Source organism: Notolepis coatsorum (genome assembly GCF_963971535.1).
Source record: "Notolepis coatsorum genome assembly, chromosome: 18".
Lineage (NCBI taxonomy): Eukaryota > Metazoa > Chordata > Actinopteri > Aulopiformes > Paralepididae > Notolepis > Notolepis coatsorum.
Window position 1 is genome coordinate 3,964,866 of NC_140182.1, and position 20,613 is coordinate 3,985,478.

Sequence of the window (20,613 nt, forward strand, 5' to 3'; positions counted from 1 at the left end):
TACTCCGCTTGCTATGGCTAACTGCTAACGTGCGCGGACTGATGACGACATCAACTCGACTCTCGAGACATTCGCAGCAGCAAAACAAGTCTATTAATAGCCCGTCCATCGGCGCCGGGCATAAGACGTTAATTAAACTTGACAGACATTATATCGACGATAATTATCGATATCGAGTTATATGAAAATAATTGTATAAGTTTATCGCGATAACGTTTTTGGCCATATCGCCCAGCCCTATTGCCTCTGCCATCGGTGTGTAAATGGGTCAAATGTGAGGAACAAATTGTAAAGCGCTTTGGATAAAAGCCGTTATATAAATGCAGCCATTTTTACCACTCAAGCTCTATACTATTCGACGAACAATGGCACGGACCGTTAGCTGCCAGAGACGTACCCCTCCTGGCGACTTGTTGTTCACAATCTGTAAGTCACTTTGGATAAAATTACTAAATTGTAAGAGGAAAGTATTATTTTTTCCTCTCGTCCGGCGAGCTAACGGGCCGTCGTCTGTAACCACGCTAGTTTCTGTGCAGCGGCGAGAGCAGGTACACATCGCCGTGACTGTTCCACTGTGACTGGTTTACAATGTAGGTTAACCCTTTCACTGCCACCCTACAGAAGGTTAACCCTTTACCATCACACTACAGACGGATAACCAACCGTCTGTAGTGCGATAGTGAAAGGGTTAACCCTTTGTCGTGTGGCAGTGAAAGGGTTACGCCGGTTCCTCTGTGGATCCGTTGGTCCCGTTACCTTCTTACAGCCCTCCTGTTTGACCTTCAGCAGGTTGACCTTGAGGCACTCCTCCACCTGGCCGGTCTGCTCCTGGGCGGCCGCCTCCTCCGGACACAGGCGGGCGATCTGGAACAACAATAATAATAATAATAATTAGGGATGTCCCGATCACATTTTTTTTATCCGATCCCGATCATGTGATTTTGAGTATCTACCGATCTTTCCCGATCCGATAAAAAAAAAAAAAAAATGTATCCAACCTGCTGCTTCATGATAGCAATGGCGCCATCGTCTGTAAAAATCAGGTGACTGCATGTTCTGCAACTAGTGGATGTCCCTCATCCTTGACATAAATCATTTGATGTATAATTCAATCAAAGGAAATGCGTTTGTTTTGGCAAAATTCTTCTGCTCTGTGTGACAATAAATAAATGAATGATGATATGCAATTTAAAACCAAAACTAAGGCCTCAGTATGAGTTTAAGACGTGAACATGGTCATGTTTGTTGAATAAAAAATATATATATATATTTTTTTTTATCCTGATATTTTTTAAATTTTTCGATCCCGATCTTCTGAAAATCACGTGATCGGATCGGGACATCCCTAATAATAATAATAATAAACTTTATTTGTAGAGCACCTTTCATACAAAAACTGCAGCTCAAAGTGCTTCACAACAGAAAAAAGACGGGCATAAAATGAGCACATAAAGTGCAGACATATAAAATCACAGTGTTTCACATTAGGATCTAACATCCCAACAGGCCACCTTGTTTATGGCTTGATTCAGTTTTAAAAATAGACAATAATAAAAAGAGTAAGATAGAACAGACGGAGTAAAATATTATAGTGCAGTGGAATAAAATAGTAGAATTAGAATAGACGAAAAATGAGCACATAAAGTGCACACATAAAATCAGTTTTTTTTTTACAGTTCTGGATGACTGTTTAACAGTTTAAAGTCGGAATAAGAACACACACACACACACACACACACACACACACACACACACACACACACACACACACACACACACACACACACACACACACACACACACACACACACACACACACACACACACACACACACACACACACACACACACACACACACACACACACACACACACACACACACAGAGTCAGGACCAATCATGTGCAAAGCCAGAAATAACCTGTTGCAAAAAAATATACAAAGACTGTTCAGGGAAAGAGAAGGTGGCTATAATCTGAGAGGAGAGCTGAACTTTAAAAAACAGAAAAAGTCAGAACCGAAATTAAATGCATACTGTGCAATGCATGTCAATCTGTGGGGTGCACTTGTGGAACAGGCTGGAGTTAGAGCTAAAACAGAGTACAAACATAAATCAGTTTAAAAAGATGTACAAAAAAAATCTTTCTTAACACTTTGATTGCCTAAGGCTAAATTCATGATATACCATCCCTTGCCAGCTCTATTTGTCTATGGAAAAGTTCCCCTTCTTTGCAGGGCTATAACTTTTTAAATTCTATTGCTAAATTGCCATTATTAGGGCCCATTCAAGGTCCTATATGTATTGTTCATTGTGTAGCAACGTTAAACTTTTTCATTCACATATTCATAGTAAAATATGGTCTAAAGTATAAGTATGTTTTCATCTCTTTCTGCAGCTTTCTCCAGAACGTGATTTATAGCCCCAAATGCATTATATTGATGATGAAATACAGTTTGGTAGGAATCTGTGCGAGATCAAAAATTTCAATTGGACGTACTTCTAGAAGTTTCTACGTATCATCTGATGATGACCGGATGGGCGGGGGATCGTTTATAATTCCGTGGGCAGCGTTATATCATTCATCTAGTGTGGGTGATATGATCATCAGAGCAGTTTATATCGAACACGTTCAAAAATAACGCTGAATCTTACCGTATCTTCCTCGCGCCGTTGGACGATGAGCGTGGAACTGAAATATTCCTATTATGGGATGTAGAAATACGCAATCTATTTCCAGGTTGTATAATAGTATATACGTCCAAATCATGTTGGTTATCGAGTTATTGGCAACGGATCGCTATGTATTGTGTCGAGATCGAGTCCCGGGACCTATAGAGAGTGCCCGGAAGTAATATGGGCGATCAGCACTTCACCCATATCACTTCCTGTTTGGCGATTGCGCCGATCGGCCACCAGATGGCGCTCTTGAACCGCTAGAGGTTTGTGTGAAGGCTGCGGATGGAAAATATGATTCCGATCACAGATTTTTGAAATATTGATATTAAAGACGAGTTACGGCGTCCTCGGCAACTTGAGCATTGCGGGGAAGGACGCCTAAACACGTTTTCGGCACTTAAAGTGTTAAATAGGTATCTGGAAGAGGAAGTGTGTATTGGGAGTATGTGTAAGATGTAAATATTTTATTTGATTTATTTAGTATATATGTATATTAATTATATAAATGTATTTATTAGGGCTGTCAGTTTATCGCGTTAATTAGATTAATTAATTACACAGCAAATTAGCTTGTTATAAAAATTAACTCAAAATTAATAAAATTTCATTTATAAATTTTTTTTATTTTAATAATTTTTTTTGTATCTCATTCATTCCATAAGAACGTAGAATACACATTTACAAACTTTTTTTTAATATGGTCCATTTGCATGTTCTTGGTATCTGATTCTAGGGACATCTACGGATCTCAGGGAATGTATTCCCAGTGTCAGAAATACTGTGTCTGTTACTAGGCTTGAGTAAATTGTAATGAACCAAATGAGAATATCAATTCAAATTATTATTTTTTTTACTGTGAATAACACCATGCTAAAATTGACCAGACCTGAAAAATCTAAGCCAAAGAATAAAGGGAAGATGATTAAACAGAAGGTTTTGTAGATACAGTACTGAATTCTGCCATCCGGACACATGCAATTTGAAATATGATTATAGAATATAAAATATCAGGCCTAAAATGGTTATGCGATTAAAATGTGATTAATTAGATTAATTAATTACAAATCCTGTAATTAATTAGATAAAAAAATGTAATCGCCTGACAGCACTAGTATTTATAATATAAATGTATTGGATTATATAGAGATACAGCGTGTATACATATAATTAACAATAGATTAAAACTATATAATTTTGTGATGAATAGTTAAAAGGGGTAGTAAAAAAAAAAGTGTATACTTCTTGTGTCAAATAAACAGATATATTTTAGTTTTTATACTTCTTTTATACTTATAAAATCTTTTTCATTCACTCAGGACCAGTGGCTGTGCGTTAGGGGACATGCTGCCCTACAGACGTGTTAAAAGACAAACAAATAAACAGGAGCGTGGTCCATGGAAATAGTGCTCCATGCGTTCCTTTGTTAAATCTCAAGGTAGTGTGAACTCGGTGTGTTATTGCAGAGCTCTGTGTAAACTGTAGCACTGCAGACGGTGGGTGGGAAACGGTTGTTTTTCTGTGTGGACCATGAGAGCGCGGCTGGCCACACCGATCAGTCACGAAGCGGAGATAAAATGGACAGCAGAAGGTGCCGTTTGTTGGGTTTTGTTGGTTAATTAAAACCTGCGTTTGCAGAAACGACCGCTCCGCCGTGGACAGAGATCATCACCCTCTACGGACATTTCAATCCATCAAAACGGATACACATCTGGCAGAGATGGATTCATCATCAACGGATACTTTCTCGTTGAAAAATCTAGAAAAAACGAAGCCGCGACGGATCAGTGTGGCCGGGCCATAATCCAGCTGTGGGACCATAATCCAGCTGTGGGGCCATAATCCAGCTGTGGGGCCATAATCCAGCTGTGGGGCCATAATCCAGCTGTGGGGCCATAATCCAGCTGTGGGGCCATAATCCAGCTGTGGGGCCATAATCCAGCTGTGGGGCCATAATCCAGCTGTGGGGCCATAATCCAGCTGTGTGGCCATAATCCAGCTGTGTGGCCATAATCCAGCTGTGCGGCCATAATCCAGCTGTGCGGCCATAATCCAGCTGTGGGGCCATAATCCAGCTGTGCGGCGGGGGGGGGGGGGGGGGGACGATACATCGATCCAGATCGATATAGCGATCTATTACCAATAATCAAATAGGATCGATGCAACGTAAAAAGATCGCTTCATATTGCGATACTCTTATTTTGAAAATCCCGCGAGTCGTCTCCGCCCAGACTAGTGAAACGCTGTGTAGCGCTGTACAGCAGGGCGGCGCTACAGAGCGTCTATTTTGCGACCCGATATAAGTCTGTGCAGTTTTCCCCCCGCAACGGGTCAAATGCATCTAACGTGCTTTGCATCGTCGCCATTCCTTTATGCCCACGTCGCGTGGGCAGACCTAAATTAACGTTACGTTGGCTGCTTGAGCTAACTAAGCTAAGCAGCTGACCGTGAGAGAACAGGAGAGAGGAGAGGGGAAGGAGGAGGGGCGGGGGCATTCTGTGTGTGTGTGTGTTACTGAGGATGGACAGATAATGTTGATATTTAAACATGAATACATAATAAATGTATTCATGATCATCATGCAACATAAAACAATTGTAGGAACAGTTTGGGAGAGGAAGGGGTTTTAGCTTGCGTGTTGCGAGTTCCAAAACATTTTACTTAATAATAAAATAATAATAATGGATTGGATTTATATAGCGCTCTCTCTGACTGACTGTTGCTCTGACTCAGAGCGCTTCACAGAGTCCATTATTCGTTCACACACAGTCATCCCGGTGGTGGTAAGCTACAATTGCAGCCAGAGCTGCCCTGAGGCAGACTCACGGAAGCGTGGCGAATAATCAACGCCTACGGCCCCTCCGACCACCACCAACATTCATTCACATGCATAAACTTAAAGTTTAAAGCTCAATATATAAAGGTCTATTTGTATTAAAAAAAACAATAGATGGTTTTTCATTTAAATGTCTGGAAGAGCTCAAAAATAAAAACGTCAATTGATATTTCCGTAGCCTTTTTTTTTGTTGATCTAAATGTGACCGATTGTGTTAAATGGGAATATAATATCGCCTCATATCGATCGCAGGCACCTGAATCGAATCGTATCGTATCGTGGCAGACTTTGTGATATCGGCAAATATCATATCGTTGTCCAAATAATCGATATCGTATCGTATCGTGATGAAACTGGTGTTTCCCACCCCTAGTGGCCGGGCCATAATCCAGCTGTGTGGCGGGGGGGGGGGGGGCGGGGGGGTGGGGGGGGGGGGGGCACTCACCTCGTCGGTACAGTGGATCTGCAGCTGCGGGGGGGGGGGGGGGGGGGGGGGGGGCACTCACCTCGTCGGTACAGTGGATCTGCAGCTGGGGGTCTAGTCTGTAGTCCAGAGCCGACTCCTGGAGAATCACCCTGATCTGGTCCTCGCAGTCCGGGGACAGACGCTGGGGGGGGGGGGGGGGGGGGGGTCAGGTCACAGGTCCACAGGGTCTCATCGTTTCAAGTTTGTTTATTATTTGTCACAACAAAATACAGAATATACTTTATGATGAAATGCGTGTTTCTGTGCGAGCCCCTGAGAGTGGTGTGCTGCTGCATACAGTGAAGAGAAGGGGAGTGTTTGTTTAAAGTGAGTGTGTACTACATGTGTGGATGTGTGTGCAGGGAGTGAGTGTGTAGATGATGGGTTGTTAGTTACATAGTGTTATTGTCATCGAGCATCCTGATGGCCTCCTGGGGATAGAAGCATTATTATTGTACTGCCGTGTCAGAAATATGATCACAGTGTTACTAAGGTCTGCATTAGGGCTGACCCCTATTAATCCATTAGTCGACTAATCGGTCGAAAGGGGCCGTAGTCGACTGGCCAACCTCTTAGTCGAATATAATAAAAAAATAAAATAAAATAAAATATTAATAATTTAAAATTATTGCGTGGCTAACGCTAATGGCACGCATACCAGAGGCTAACTGCCTACGAAAACAGGCACAGAGGCACTGAAAGAGGATTTCACCATCTAATGAACACACTAGACTAGACAAATATTAAGATGTATCCATCAGTGGACCAATTGCATGCTTTTGCAGAGGACAAGAAGCCTTCAGTCGACTCCTTCAGACATTAAGCTTCACCCCCCACAGCCCAAATGGAATGATAATCAAAAAGAAAAAAGAAAATATTATATTATACTTTTTACGTCGACCAATAGTCGACTAACGGTACATTTTGGCCAATCCTAGTCGACCATCCAAATCCTTAGTCGGGGACAGCCCTAGTCTGCATGGAGGAGGATGAGGTTGGAGGGAGGGAGGCTAGCGGTGCAGATGAAGAAGAAGAGCTACAGAACACACACACGGTTTACCGATGTCTTTAGAAACAGCCCCGTCTCTCTCACCTGGTCGGCGTATTTGAGCTTGAGGCACGAGATGACCTGCCCCTCCAGCTCGCTGTCCCCGGTGGCCTTGTTCAGGATGCTCTGGCAGAACTTGGGGATGTCGGCCTTACAGGACTTCCTGAGCACAGGGTTCAACCTGTAATCTGCACACACACACACACACACAGGCACACACACACAGGCACGCACACACAGGCACACACACACACACCACAGGATTGAGGTTAATAATCAGATAAATTAGATTAGATTGAAATTGACATTATATGTGCAGGTATTTACAGACAAATGTGGATAGATATATATATACAGTAAGAATAAATATATATATATACGGTATATACAGCACCATTGTACATGCCATCATAGAGTTATATATGGGTAGACTATAGTATGAGGTGGGTAGTTAGTTAAGATAATTATCATATCATTCTCCCGGGCAGCGTGTGTCAAAGTGTCCTTGAGCAAGACACTTTACCCCAAATTGCTCCACAGATGAGCAGGTTGGCACCCTGGCATGGACACCTTCGCTGTCGCTGTGTGAATGGGTAAAATGTGTGGAACAAATTGTAAAGTGCTTTGGATAAAAGCACTATATAAATGCAGCCATTTACCATTTTATTTTTATTTTTCAGTGAAAGCAGTAGGTGTGTATAAATATGAAATGCCCCTTTAAAATGGAACTCCTCTTACTCCCCTCTCTGCCCCCCCGCCCCCCCTTCCCTTGTCATGTGTATTCGTTGTTGTCCTTCATTGTCCTTAGTTGTAATTACGAGCCCCCCCCCCCCCCTCTCCGAGAGGGCAATGAAATGTCACAATTTTTCTTATTTTACTACACCTTTTATTTGATTTTGTACTGTAAATAGTTCAAATGTATAATAAATAATAAAGTTGTCCCCCGAAGAGGACATGGAGTGCCCTCAAAAAAGGGCAATCTTTTTTTAAATATAAATAAATAAATGGAACTCCTCTCCCGGAGTGAAGCGATCGCTCTGGACGGAGGAGTCGGAGGAACATCGTTCACACATGCCGCCTCTCTCGGTGGCATCCTGCCCAGCGCCATGTTCGCCCTCCTCCAGCTAAACACACAGGCTGTGTGGTCTTTGGCAGCGAGCCACCTCACATCTACCCGAGGACGTCCCATTCAGCTGTGTGTGCAGGCGGGGGGGCCTTTCTGCTGCTGCGCCCATATATCTCGCAGGCCACTCGCAAATTCATCGAGAGCGCTACGAAGAGACAGAGGGAACCATGTTCCTTTCCTTCCCGATGAATGACTCTGCTGTGAGGTACGAACTGAGGAGACGGGACTGTACGCCTACCTACTGCTTTCACCGTCTACACTTACATGAAGTCATTGAGCTGAAACGCTTTTTATCCAAAGCGACTTACAAGTTCTGCACGACAAGTCATCAGGAAGGAAGGGCACAACTCTATCAGCTGAGGAACAATGTTCATCAAAGTGTTGAGTGATACAGTGTAGGTTAGTAGATTAGGACAAGTTAGTTTATAAGTGTATGCCAGTAAGGTTAGTTAGGGTTAGATTTTTTATTATTATTATTATTATTATTATTATTATTATTATTATTATTATTATTATTATTATTATTATTATTATTATTATTATTGTTTTTTTTTTTTTGTTTTTTTTTTTTATTATTATTATTATTTTTATTATTTAACGTCTACCCATATAACTCTGTATGACAGCATGGACAATAATGCTGTATATACACCATATATATATATTTATTCTCACCGCATATATATCTATTCTCACCCGTCTGTACTTACCTGCACATAGTCCTTTACTATATCTATATGTGTACGTATCCTACTCTTACTAGTTACACTGCTGGCCAGTATGACTTACTACCATAGTGTCTTTACACCTGTATCACTGTACATATTAATACTGCAACTCTGCACATACATCTGATTAGCACCACACTCAGTAGTACTAGTTTGTATATTTTGTACCCAGTTGAATCACCTGTTGCACCCTGGTTGGATGCCAACCCCCTTTTGCTGTACTGTCCTTTGCTCTGACATCAAGGCCACCTAATCATCCCTTCCCCTTAATTGGCTGATATCAATCCCTGTCTCCTGAGCCGTTCAGCCATTGTGTGTAGTGTGACCCCGGTAAATGTCCAAACCCCCCCCCCAATGTACAGTTTCATCCCCCTGAAATGTATATTATTCTCTGTTAGAAACTCTGTCTGTCTCTCTGTGTGTGTCTCTCTCTGTGTGTGTCTGTCTCTCTGTGTGTGTTTGTCTCTGTGTCTGTGTCTCTCTCTGTGTGTGTCTCTGTGTGTCTCTCTGTGTGTCTCTCTGTGCGTGTGTCTCTTTGTGTGTGTCTGTGTGTGTCTCTCTGTGTGTGTCTGTGTGTGTCTCTTTGTGTGTGTCTCTCTCTGTGTGTGTCTCTGTGTGTGTGTCTGTGTGTCTCTCTGTGTGTCTCTCTGTGTGTCTCTATGTGTGTCTCTGTGTGTCTCTCTGTGTGTGTCTCTGTGTGTGTCTCTCTGTGTCTCTATGTGTGTCTCTGTGTGTGTCTCTGTGTCTCTGTGTGTCTGTGTGTGTCTCTGTGTGTCTCTGTGTGTCTCTCTGTGTGTCTGTGTGTGTCTGTGTGTGTCTGTGTGTCTCTGTGTGTCTCTGTGTGTCTCTATGTGTGTCTCTATGTGTGTCTCTGTGTGTCTCTGTGTGTGTCTCTGTGTGTCTCTCTGTGTGTCTCTGTGTGTCTCTCTGTGTGTCTCTGTGTGTCTCTCTGTGTGTCTCTGTGTGTCTCTCTGTGTCTCTCTGTGTGTGTCTGTGTGTGTCTGTGTGTGTATGTGTGTGTCTCTGTGTCTCTCTGTGTGTCTCTATGTGTGTCTCTATGTGTGTCTCTGTGTGTCTCTGTGTGTCTCTGTGTGTCTCTCTGTGTGTCTCTGTGTGTCTCTGTGTGTCTCTGTGTGTCTCTGTGTGTCTCTCTGTGTGTCTCTGTGTGTCTCTGTGTGTCTCTCTGTGTGTCTCTGTGTGTCTCTCTGTGTGTCTCTGTGTGTCTCTCTGTGTGTGTCTCTGTGTGTCTCTGTGTGTCTCTCTGTGTGTCTCTCTGTGTCTCTCTGTGTGTCTCTGTGTGTCTCTCTGTGTGTCTCTGTGTGTGTCTGTGTGTCTCTGTGTGTGTCTGTGTGTGTCTCTGTGTGTCTGTGTGTGTCTGTGTGTCTGTGTGTGTCTCTGTGTGTCTGTGTGTGTCTCTGTGTGTCTCTGTGTGTGTCTGTGTGTGTCTGTGTGTGTCTGTGTGTGTCTCTGTGTGTCTGTGTGTGTCTCTGTGTGTCTCTGTGTGTGTCTGTCTGTCTCTGTGTGTCTCTGTGTGTCTCTGTGTGTCTCTATGTGTCTCTATGTGTGTCTCTGTGTGTCTCTGTGTGTCTCTATGTGTGTCTCTGTGTGTGTCTCTGTGTGTGTCTCTGTGTGTCTCTCTGTGTGTGTCTCTGTGTGTGTCTCTGTGTGTGTCTCTGTGTGTCTCTCTGTGTGTCTCTCTGTGTGTGTCTGTGTGTCTCTGTGTGTCTCTGTGTCTCTATGTGTGTCTCTATGTGTGTCTCTATGTGTGTCTCTGTGTGTCTCTGTGTCTCTGTGTGTCTCTGTGTGTCTCTGTGTGTCTCTGTGTGTCTCTCTGTGTGTCTCTGTGTGTCTCTGTGTGTCTCTGTGTGTCTCTCTGTGTGTCTCTGTGTGTCTCTGTGTGTCTGTGTGTGTCTCTGTGTGTGTCTGTGTGTGTCTCTGTGTGTCTGTGTGTGTCTCTGTGTGTCTGTGTGTGTCTGTGTGTGTCTCTGTGTGTCTCTGTGTGTCTCTGTGTGTGTCTGTGTGTGTCTGTCTCTGTGTGTGTCTCTGTGTGTGTCTCTGTGTGTCTCTCTGTGTGTCTCTGTGTGTCTCTCTGTGTGTCTCTGTGTGTCTCTCTGTGTGTCTCTGTGTGTCTCTGTGTGTCTGTGTGTGTCTCTCTGTGTGTCTCTGTGTGTCTCTCTGTGTGTCTCTCTGTGTGTCTCTCTGTGTGTCTCTGTGTGTCTGTGTGTGTCTCTGTGTGTCTGTGTGTGTCTCTGTGTGTCTCTGTGTGTGTCAGTGTGTGTCTCTGTGTGTCTGTGTGTGTCTCTGTGTGTCTGTGTGTGTCTCTGTGTGTCTCTGTGTGTGTCTGTGTGTCTCTGTGTGTCTCTCTACCTGTGTTCTGGGTGATCTCTCTCTCTACCTGTGTTCTGGGTGATCTGTCTCTCTACCTGTGTTCTGGGTGATCTCTCTCTCTACCTGTGTTCTGGGTGATCTCTCTCTCTCTACCTGTGTTCTGGGTGATCTCTCTCTCTCTACCTGTGTTCTGGGTGATCTCTGTCTCTCTACCTGTGTTCTGGGTGATCTCTCTCTCTACCTGTGTTCTGGGTGATCTCTGTCTCTCTACCTGTGTTCTGGGTGATCTCTCTCTCTCTACCTGTGTTCTGGGTGATCTCTGTCTCTACCTGTGTTCTGGGTGATCCGTGTCTCTCTCTACCTGTGTTCTGGGTGATCTCTGTCTCTACCTGTGTTCTGGGTGATCTCTGTCTCTACCTGTGTTCTGGGTGATCTCTGTCTCTACCTGTGTTCTGGGTGATCTCTGTCTCTCTACCTGTGTTCTGGGTGATCTCTGTCTCTCTACCTGTGTTCTGGGTGATCTCTGTCTCTACCTGTGTTCTGGGTGATCCGTGTCTCTCTCTACCTGTGTTCTGGGTGATCTCTCTCTCTACCTGTGTTCTGGGTGATCTCTGTCTCTACCTGTGTTCTGGGTGATCTCTGTCTCTACCTGTGTTCTGGGTGATCTCTGTCTCTACCTGTGTTCTGGGTGATCTCTCTCTCTCTACCTGTGTTCTGGGTGATCTCTGTCTCTACCTGTGTTCTGGGTGATCTCTCTCTCTACCTGTGTTCTGGGTGATCTCTCTCTCTCTACCTGTGTTCTGGGTGATCTCTGTCTCTACCTGTGTTCTGGGTGATCTCTCTCTCTCTACCTGTGTTCTGGGTGATCTCTGTCTCTACCTGTGTTCTGGGTGATCTCTCTCTCTACCTGTGTTCTGGGTGATCTCTGTCTCTCTACCTGTGTTCTGGGTGATCTCTGTCTCTACCTGTGTTCTGGGTGATCTCTCTCTCTACCTGTGTTCTGGGTGATCTCTGTCCCTCTACCTGTGTTCTGGGTGATCTCTGTCTCTACCTGTGTTCTGGGTGATCTGTCTCTTGGTGATCATCTGTTTACACTTGGGGTCCATCAGCTCGCTGTTCTTGTTCTGCTTCAGACACTGCAGCATGTTCTTGCCGTCGGCCTCGGTACAGAAACGCTGCGGACACAAAGGAAACGTTAAGACAGGCTGGCTGGCTGGCGGAGGAAGTGCAAACAACAACAGTCATATAGCCGTGGTCACCGTGTCTGAATAACAACAACAACAACACGCTTACGTCTTAACGTCGACAAATCAAACAATGCAACAATGTCACAGAGATACTGAAAAGCGGTAATGGTTAAACAACAAAGGTGCCAGAGACAATGGCTTAAAGCGTCGTAACAATTGTTAACGTTTTTGAACAGCTTCACTTACTAATTAGCTATAATGCTATGATTTACTAATGTATGCTATATATATATATTAGGGCTGTCAAAATTAATGCTTTAACTTGAGATTAATTTAAATAATTTAAAGCGTTAAAATAAATTAATCTAGATTCATCTATGGAGTGAAACATCTTCAATCTTAGCGCCGCGGATATAAGAAAGCGGTCCAGCGGAGTCAATGTTGATGGTTTTGTTAAACATTTGTATTTCACAGGAGAGAAACTGTATTCAAAGAAAGCTATTAAAATAGTCTTTGAATCTAAATATACTTTCTTTGTGTCGATTTAACATTAATTCCATGGTTTTACTCAAGTAAATGTCTGTTACAAGCTTCGGTCTTAAGACGAAAGATGCTATTTTTAATCTAGATTAATTACTGAAAATTGTGAGATTAATTATTAAATTTTTTGTATCTATTGAAAGCACTAATATATATATATATATATATATATATATATATATATATATATATATATATATATATATATATATATATATATATCACAACTATATAATAAATCACACCATTTGGATAAGAAAAAAACTAAAGAAACTACTTCCAATTAAAACATCCCAGTTGTGTCCGTTGATCTGGTTAGTAAAACATGTAATAATGAATAAACAAATGACAGAGCAAGATGTAGGAGAATGTGGGTAACAGATAATACTAACAGCTATCGTCAATGTGTGTCGTCACATTTTATTATACTGTGAATCATGATGCATGACGCATGTCGCGGCAAGAAAAAACGATAAAAGGATGGCTGTAGATTTCTTTCTGTCATCTACAAGATGCGCTTCATGCCAGCGCTGCCGGCGCACTATCAGTGTTTTTGTGAGATTGGTGGACGCGGGCCCTAATGCAACATTTGAAGCCCTAGCCAGAGTGAAAGCCAGAAAAAAAAATATATATATATTAGACTTAAAAAATTAATTTTTATTTTTATTTGTTTTAAATATTCAAAACACGGTTTTATATGAACTTGATAAATAAACAAAAACGAAAATGTCCAATAGGTCTACCTAAATAACAGATAGGCGCATATCGCGTTGAAAACTAATGAAGCATTATATTATATAGCCAAATATTAAATCATTTTTTTGTTTTAAATATTCAAAACACTGTTTATATATTAACTTAATAAATAAACAAAAACAAAAATGTCCAATAGGTCTACCTAAATAACGCTGAAAACTAACAAGCATTATATAGCCTGTTTCGCGTCTTTCTTATTAGAATGCCGTCTATTTCCATTTCCCAGCACGCGCGTTAGACTGACTCACACGGTGCCTCGTCATCACAATCGGTCCAAAAACTCCGATGTTGCGAGTATACAGAGGTACTGGCAGACACAGACTAAAACATTAATGTCATCATGACACAAAAGTATACAGAAAAAACTCGACCAGCAGCCATTTATATATCAAATAAATCAGGACTCACCACGCTGTTGACGTCAGCAACAAAAAAACGTCTTGCGTTGAATAACGTTAACAAAACTTCGCCAACCGGCTGCTACATCCAAGAACAAATTAAAACGTTCGCCAACTGGCTATATTCCAACTTCAAACAACAATTGAAGTTATTGAACCACTTCGGTCTTCAGCACTGTTTTCTACTGTCCTCGAATTCTCCCTGCGGTAATTACATCCAAATGTTTCCAAACATGCAGCTTTCCCCGACGCATTGGGAACTTTCAAAAGCTCTCCCTTTCCCTAATTCCCTTTCTGTTCACTTATCCATCGCGACTCAGAAGTGGTCTGCACACGGAGGGCGACAGACGTCGCCTGGCGATGCGATCGCCTGTTGCTCAACGACAATCGCTTATCCCCCCACACCAGAGGCGACCGTCGCTCTGTCTAGCTGGGGGTGTGGTTACTTGTTTCCCCCCGGGAGATATAGGAGGACGGACCGCCGGGACCGGACGTCATGTTGTTGTGAAGTGAGCATATTAGCAGCTCTTCACTAGCACTAGCAGGTAGCTGTGTTGCGCGTTACGAGGGAATATTAACCTGTAAAACCCATATTGAGCTGGAATTAAACCACCATATACGAATACAACCTCTCCTCATTCTTCCTGACATTACTGCATGCCTGATCGCTACGATACGTTCATTACCAACGATTGGACAAGTATTGTTATGCAGCTGCTGAGAGAGTGTATTTTTCACGGAAGACGCAAACTGTTTTGTTCTCAACCATAATTTTCTTTGGACAATAAACCTTACAAACTACATCAGCTGCAGCCTGGACATTAAACTCTGTCAACATCCACAACTTCTTTTGTTACCCGAGTATAAAAACACTAGTAGATGCATCGTGGCGCATTGTTCATTTATTAGTTAATGACAAGCGGCCACTACAGCTTCTCAAACTAACGTTATTTATTTAAATTGTTCCCATTAATAATAATGAACATAAGTAGCATGGTAATAATACGGAGGTTATTGATCAATGAATGTATTGAATGATACATTAATGGTGTACAAATGATACACCAGTAGAACTACTGTAGAAGTCATGTTATTTCCTCATTGTCCTGCCTGCCGTCGCCTCCAAAAATAGGATCGAGGCGATTTTGAGCGAGGCGACAGAAATAGCTGCGCGACCGTCGCTTCAGAATCTCCTGCCGTGTGGGTTCTCTCATTCATAACAATGGAGGCGATACAATTCTGTCTGTCGGCTCGCTAAAAAAATCGGTCGCCTGGCTAAAATCGCTCGCCGTGTGGGGACCCCTAGAGACACGAGGCTCTGACTCTCTGATCTCTGATGACAGCTGGCGCGAAACAGAAAGTGAAAGCAGTGTGAGGCTCGCATGCAATAATTACATTTTTATTTTTTAAAAGAGGGCGCTGCCCGGCCCAGCCCGAATTATTTATTTAAAAACAAAGCCCTACCCAGCCCGAACCCGTCGGGTAGGGCCCCGTCGGGTCGGGTAGGGCCCCGTCGGGTCGGGCAGGGCCCCGTCGGGTCGGGCAGGGCCCCGTCGGGTCGGGTAGGGCCCCGTCGGGTCGGGTAGGGCCCCGTCGGGTCGGGCAGGGTTGCAGTGCACTAGTGGGAATCACCAGCGGCCTCACGATACGATATTATCACGATACTTGAGTCACGATACGATAGTATTGCGATTCAAAACATACTGCGATATGCTGAGCATTGAGATATTAATATTGCGATATATTGCGATTTATTACCTTTTTTCAACTGCAAAGTAAAACTTTGTCAACATGTTTTATCTAATAAAATAAAGTGTTCAGTCTGTTCATCTCACTTCAATCATTTTTATTGCAGAACGTGGTATTTTCTCAAGCAGACCGATGTCAACACTGTAATCTGTGTTGCATGTACCTGACAAACTGAACTGTTTGTATTACAGTCATATTCCAACTTACCGGTAACTGAATGCACACGTGTGCGGACTACTGTACTATTACAGGTATTGAAATTAACAATGCAACTTCCTTATATATATATAAACGTTTTATTTAATTTTTTATAAATAAATAATAAAATATCAATACTTGGCGTAGGTCTCCTGAACAGCCCCCTACCCTGATCACCTGCCTGCAGACCCTCATGAGCTGGTAAAGGTCTCCTGAACAGCCTCCTACCCTGATCACCTGCCTGGTGCAGACCCTCATGAGCTGGTAAAGGTCTCTCTCCTGAACGGCCCTCCTACCCTGATCACCTGCCTGCAGACCCTCATGAGCTGGTAGAGGTCTCTCTCCTGAACAGCCCTCCTACCCTGATCACCTGCCTGGTGCAGACCCTCATGAGCTGGTAGAGGTCTCCTGAACGGCCCTCCTACCCTGATCATCTGCTTGCAGACCCTCATGAGCTGGTAGTCCAACTCGGGGTCCATCATCTCCACCTCCTGCAGCTTGAAGACGCGGTGATGACAGCGCTGAGTCAGCTGCTTCTTGTTCTCCTTCAGACACTCCATCACCTAGAGAGAGAGAGAGAGAGACACACAGAGATAGAGAGACACACACACACACAGAGAGAGAGAGAGAGAGAGAGAGAGAGAGAGAGAGAGAGAGAGAGAGACACACACGGAGAGAGAAAGACAAACACACACACAGAGAGAGACACACATACACACACAGAGAGAGACACACACAGAGACACACACACACACACACACACACACACACACAGAGAGACACACACAGAGACACACACACACAGAGAGAGAGACACACACACACACACAGAGACACACATACTGACACACAGACAGACAGACACACACACACAGAGAGAGAGACATACACAGACACACATACATACACACAGAGACACACATACAGACACACATACATACACACAGAGACACACATACAGACAGACACACAGACAGACAGACAGACACACAGACACACACACAGAGAGAGAGACACACACACACATGGACATGGACAAACCAATGTTATGACTCAAAAAGACACAATTGAGGCTGTGGCAATGCTGGAACAAGCCTGCCCCCTAGTGGAGGTTTGAAAGTGGTACATGAGCTCAGGACTGACCTGTGCGTTCCCGAAGGCCACGTTCTGACACAGCCTGTTGATGTCCTGCCTGCAGGAGTCGTACAGCTCGGGGTCCAGGCGGATGTCCTCCGACTGGGGAGCACAGGGGGCGGAGTCAGGAGCACAGGGGGCGGAGTCAGGAGCACAGGGGGCGGAGTCAGGAGCTCCAGAGACATTCACAATATAGATGGGTTGTGGTGTTTGTTTTTTTGTTGACGTGTTTAACCCTTTCACTACCACACTATCAAATGGTTAACCCTTTCACGGCGACAATACAGAAGGTTAACCCTTTTCGCTGCAACACGACAAAGTGTTAACCCTTCCACTACCACACTACAGAAGGTTAACCTTTCACTACCACACTACATAAGGTTAACCCTTCCACTACCACACTACAGAAGGTTAACCCTTTCACTGCCACACGACAAAGTGTTAACCCTTTCACTACCACACTACAGAAGGTTAACCCTTTTCGCTGCAACACGACAAAGTGTTAACCCTTCCACTACCACACTACAGAAGGTTAACCTTTCACTACCACACTACATAAGGTTAACCCTTCCACTACCACACTACAGAAGGTTAACCCTTTCACTGCCACACGACAAAGTGTTAACCCTTTCACTACCACACTACAGAAGGTTAGCCCTTTCACTAACACACTACAGACGGTTAACCTGCTGTAGTGTGGTAGTGAAAGGGTTAACCTTATGTAGTGTGGTAGTGAAAGGTTAACCGACTGTAGTGTGGTAGTGAAAGGTTAACCGACTGTAGTGTGGTAGTGAAAGGGTTAACCTTATGTAGTGTGGTAGTGAAAGGTTAACCTTCTGTAGTGTGGTAGTGAAAGGTTAACCGACTGTAGTGTGGTAGTGAAAGGGTTAACCTTATGTAGTGTGGTAGTAAAAGGTTAACCGACTGTAGTGTGGTAGTGAAATGGTTAACCTTATGTAGTGTGGTAGTGAAAGGTTAACCCTCTGTAGTGTGGTAGTGAAAGGTTAACCTTCTGTAGTGTGGTAGTGAAAGGGTTAACCTTCTGTAGTGTGGCAGTGAAAGGTTAACCCTCTGTAGTGTGGTAGTGAAAGGTTAACCTTCTGTAGTGTGGTAATGAAAGGTTAACCTTCTGTAGTGTGGTAGTGAAAGGTCAACCTTCTGTAGTGTGGCAGTGAAAGGGTTAACCTTCTGTAGTGTGGTAGTGAAAGGTTAACTGTCTGTAGTGTGGTAGTGAAAGGGCTAACCTTCTGTAGTGTGGTAGTGAAAGGGCTAACCTTCTGTAGTGTGGTAGTGAAAGGTTAACCTTCTGTAGTGTGGTAGTGAAAGGGTTAACCTTCTGTAGTGTGGTAGTGAAAGGTTAACCTTCTGTAGTGTGGTAGTGAAAGGGTTAACCTTCTGTAGTGTGGTAGTGAAAGGTTAACCTTCTGTAGTGTGGTAGTGAAAGGGTTAACCCTTTGTCATGTGGTAGTGAAATGTTAACCTTCTGTAGTGTGGTAGTGAAAGGTTAACCTTCTGTAGTGTGGTAGTGAAAGGGGTAACCTTCTGTAGTGTGGTAGTGAAAGGGTTAACCTTCTGTAGTGTGGTAGTGAAAGGTTAACCTTCTGTAGTGTGCTAGTGAAAGGTTAACCTTCTGTAGTGTGCTAGTGAAAGGTTAACCTTCTGTAGTGTGGTAGTGAAAGGTTAACCTTCTGTAGTGTGGTAGTGAAAGGTTAACTGTCTGTAGTGTGGTAGTGAAAGGGCTAACCTTCTGTAGTGTGGTAGTGAAAGGGCTAACCTTCTGTAGTGTGGTAGTGAAAGGTTAACCTTCTGTAGTGTGGTAGTGAAAGGTTAACCTTCTGTAGTGTGGTAGTGAAAGGGCTAACCTTCTGTAGTGTGGTAGTGAAAGGGCTAACCTTCTGTAGTGTGGTAGTGAAAGGTTAACCTTCTGTAGTGTGGTAGTGAAAGGGTTAACCTTCTGTAGTGTGGTAGTGAAAGGTTAACCTTCTGTAGTGTGGTAGTGAAAGGGTTAACCTTCTGTAGTGTGGTAGTGAAAGGTTAACCATCTGTAGTGTGGTAGTGAAAGGTTAACAGCCTGTAGTGTGGTGGTGAAAGGTTAACCTTCTGTAGTGTGGTAGTGAAATGTTAACAGTCTGTAGTGTGGTGGTGAAAGGTTAACCTTCTGTAGTTTGGTAGTGAAAGGGTTAACCTTCTGTAGTGTGGTAGTAAAGGGTTAACCTTCTGTAGTGTGGTAGTGAAAAGGTTAACCTTCTGTAGTGTGGTAGTAAAGGGTTAACCTTCTGTAGTGTGGTAGTGAAAGGGTTAACCATCTGTAGTGTGATAGTAAAGGGTTAACCATCTGTAGTGTGGTAGTGAAAGGTTAACCTTCTGTAGTGTGGTAGTGAAAGGGGTAACCTTCTGTAGTGTGGTAGTGAAAGGGTTAACCTTCTGTAGTGTGGTAGTGAAAGGTTAACCTTCTGTAGTGTGGTAGTGAAAGGGTTAACCTTCTGTAGTGTGGTAGTGAAAGGTTAACCATCTGTAGTGTGGTAGTGAAAGGTTAACAGCCTGTAGTGTGGTGGTGAAAGGTTAACCTTCTGTAGTGTGGTAGTGAAATGTTAACAGTCTGTAGTGTGGTGGTGAAAGGTTAACCTTCTGTAGTTTGGTAGTGAAAGGGTTAACCTTCTGTAGTGTGGTAGTAAAGGGTTAACCTTCTGTAGTGTGGTAGTGAAAAGGTTAACCTTCTGTAGTGTGGTAGTAAAGGGTTAACCTTCTGTAGTGTGGTAGTGAAAGGGTTAACCATCTGTAGTGTGATAGTAAAGGGTTAACCATCTGTAGTGTGGTAGTGAAAGGTTAACCTTCTGTAGTGTGGTAGTGAAAGGGGTAACCTTCTGTAGTGTGGTAGTGAAAGGGTTAACCTTCTGTAGTGTGGTAGTGAAAGGTTAACCTTCTGTAGTGTGGTAGTGAAAGGTTAACCTTCTGTAGTGTGGTAGTGAAAGGTTAACCTTCTGTAGTGTGGTAGTGAAAGGTTAACTGTCTGTAGTGTGGTAGTGAAAGGTTAACCTTCTGTAGTGTGGTAGTGAAAGGTTAACCTTCTGTAGTGTGGTAGTGAAAGGTTAACCTTCTGTAGTGTGGTAGTGAAAGGGTTAACCTTCTGTAGTGTGGTAGTGAAAGGTTAACCTTCTGTAGTGTGGTAGTGAAAGGGTTAACCTTCTGTAGTGTGGTAGTGAAAGGGTTAACCTTCTGTAGTGTGGTAGTGAAAGGTTAACCATCTGTAGTGTGGTAGTGAAAGGTTAACAGCCTGTAGTGTGGTAGTGAAAGGTTAACCTTCTGTAGTGTGGTAGTGAAAGGTTAACCTTCTGTAGTGTGGTAGTGAAAGGTTAACCTTCTGTAGTGTGGTAGTGAAAGGTTAACCTTCTGTAGTGTGGTAGTAAAGGGTTAACCTTCTGTAGTGTGGTAGTAAAGGGTTAACC

General features: G+C 43.4%; 1 protein-coding gene across 1 annotated transcript in view; it reads right to left on the reverse strand.

Moving 5' to 3' along the window:
* Positions 1 to 20,613, reverse strand: part of LOC311244797 (Golgi apparatus protein 1-like) — a gene marked incomplete at its 5' end in the record, with an annotated part of 129,553 nt that overhangs the window by 8,930 nt on the left and 100,010 nt on the right. Inside the window, 6 exons of the mRNA XM_084334484.1 lie at positions 757 to 864; positions 6,016 to 6,117; positions 7,069 to 7,211; positions 12,257 to 12,380; positions 16,459 to 16,596; positions 17,177 to 17,269. Coding sequence (XP_084190610.1) covers positions 757 to 864; positions 6,016 to 6,117; positions 7,069 to 7,211; positions 12,257 to 12,380; positions 16,459 to 16,596; positions 17,177 to 17,269 — 708 coding nt within the window. The remainder of the gene's footprint in view (positions 1 to 756; positions 865 to 6,015; positions 6,118 to 7,068; positions 7,212 to 12,256; positions 12,381 to 16,458; positions 16,597 to 17,176; positions 17,270 to 20,613) is intronic.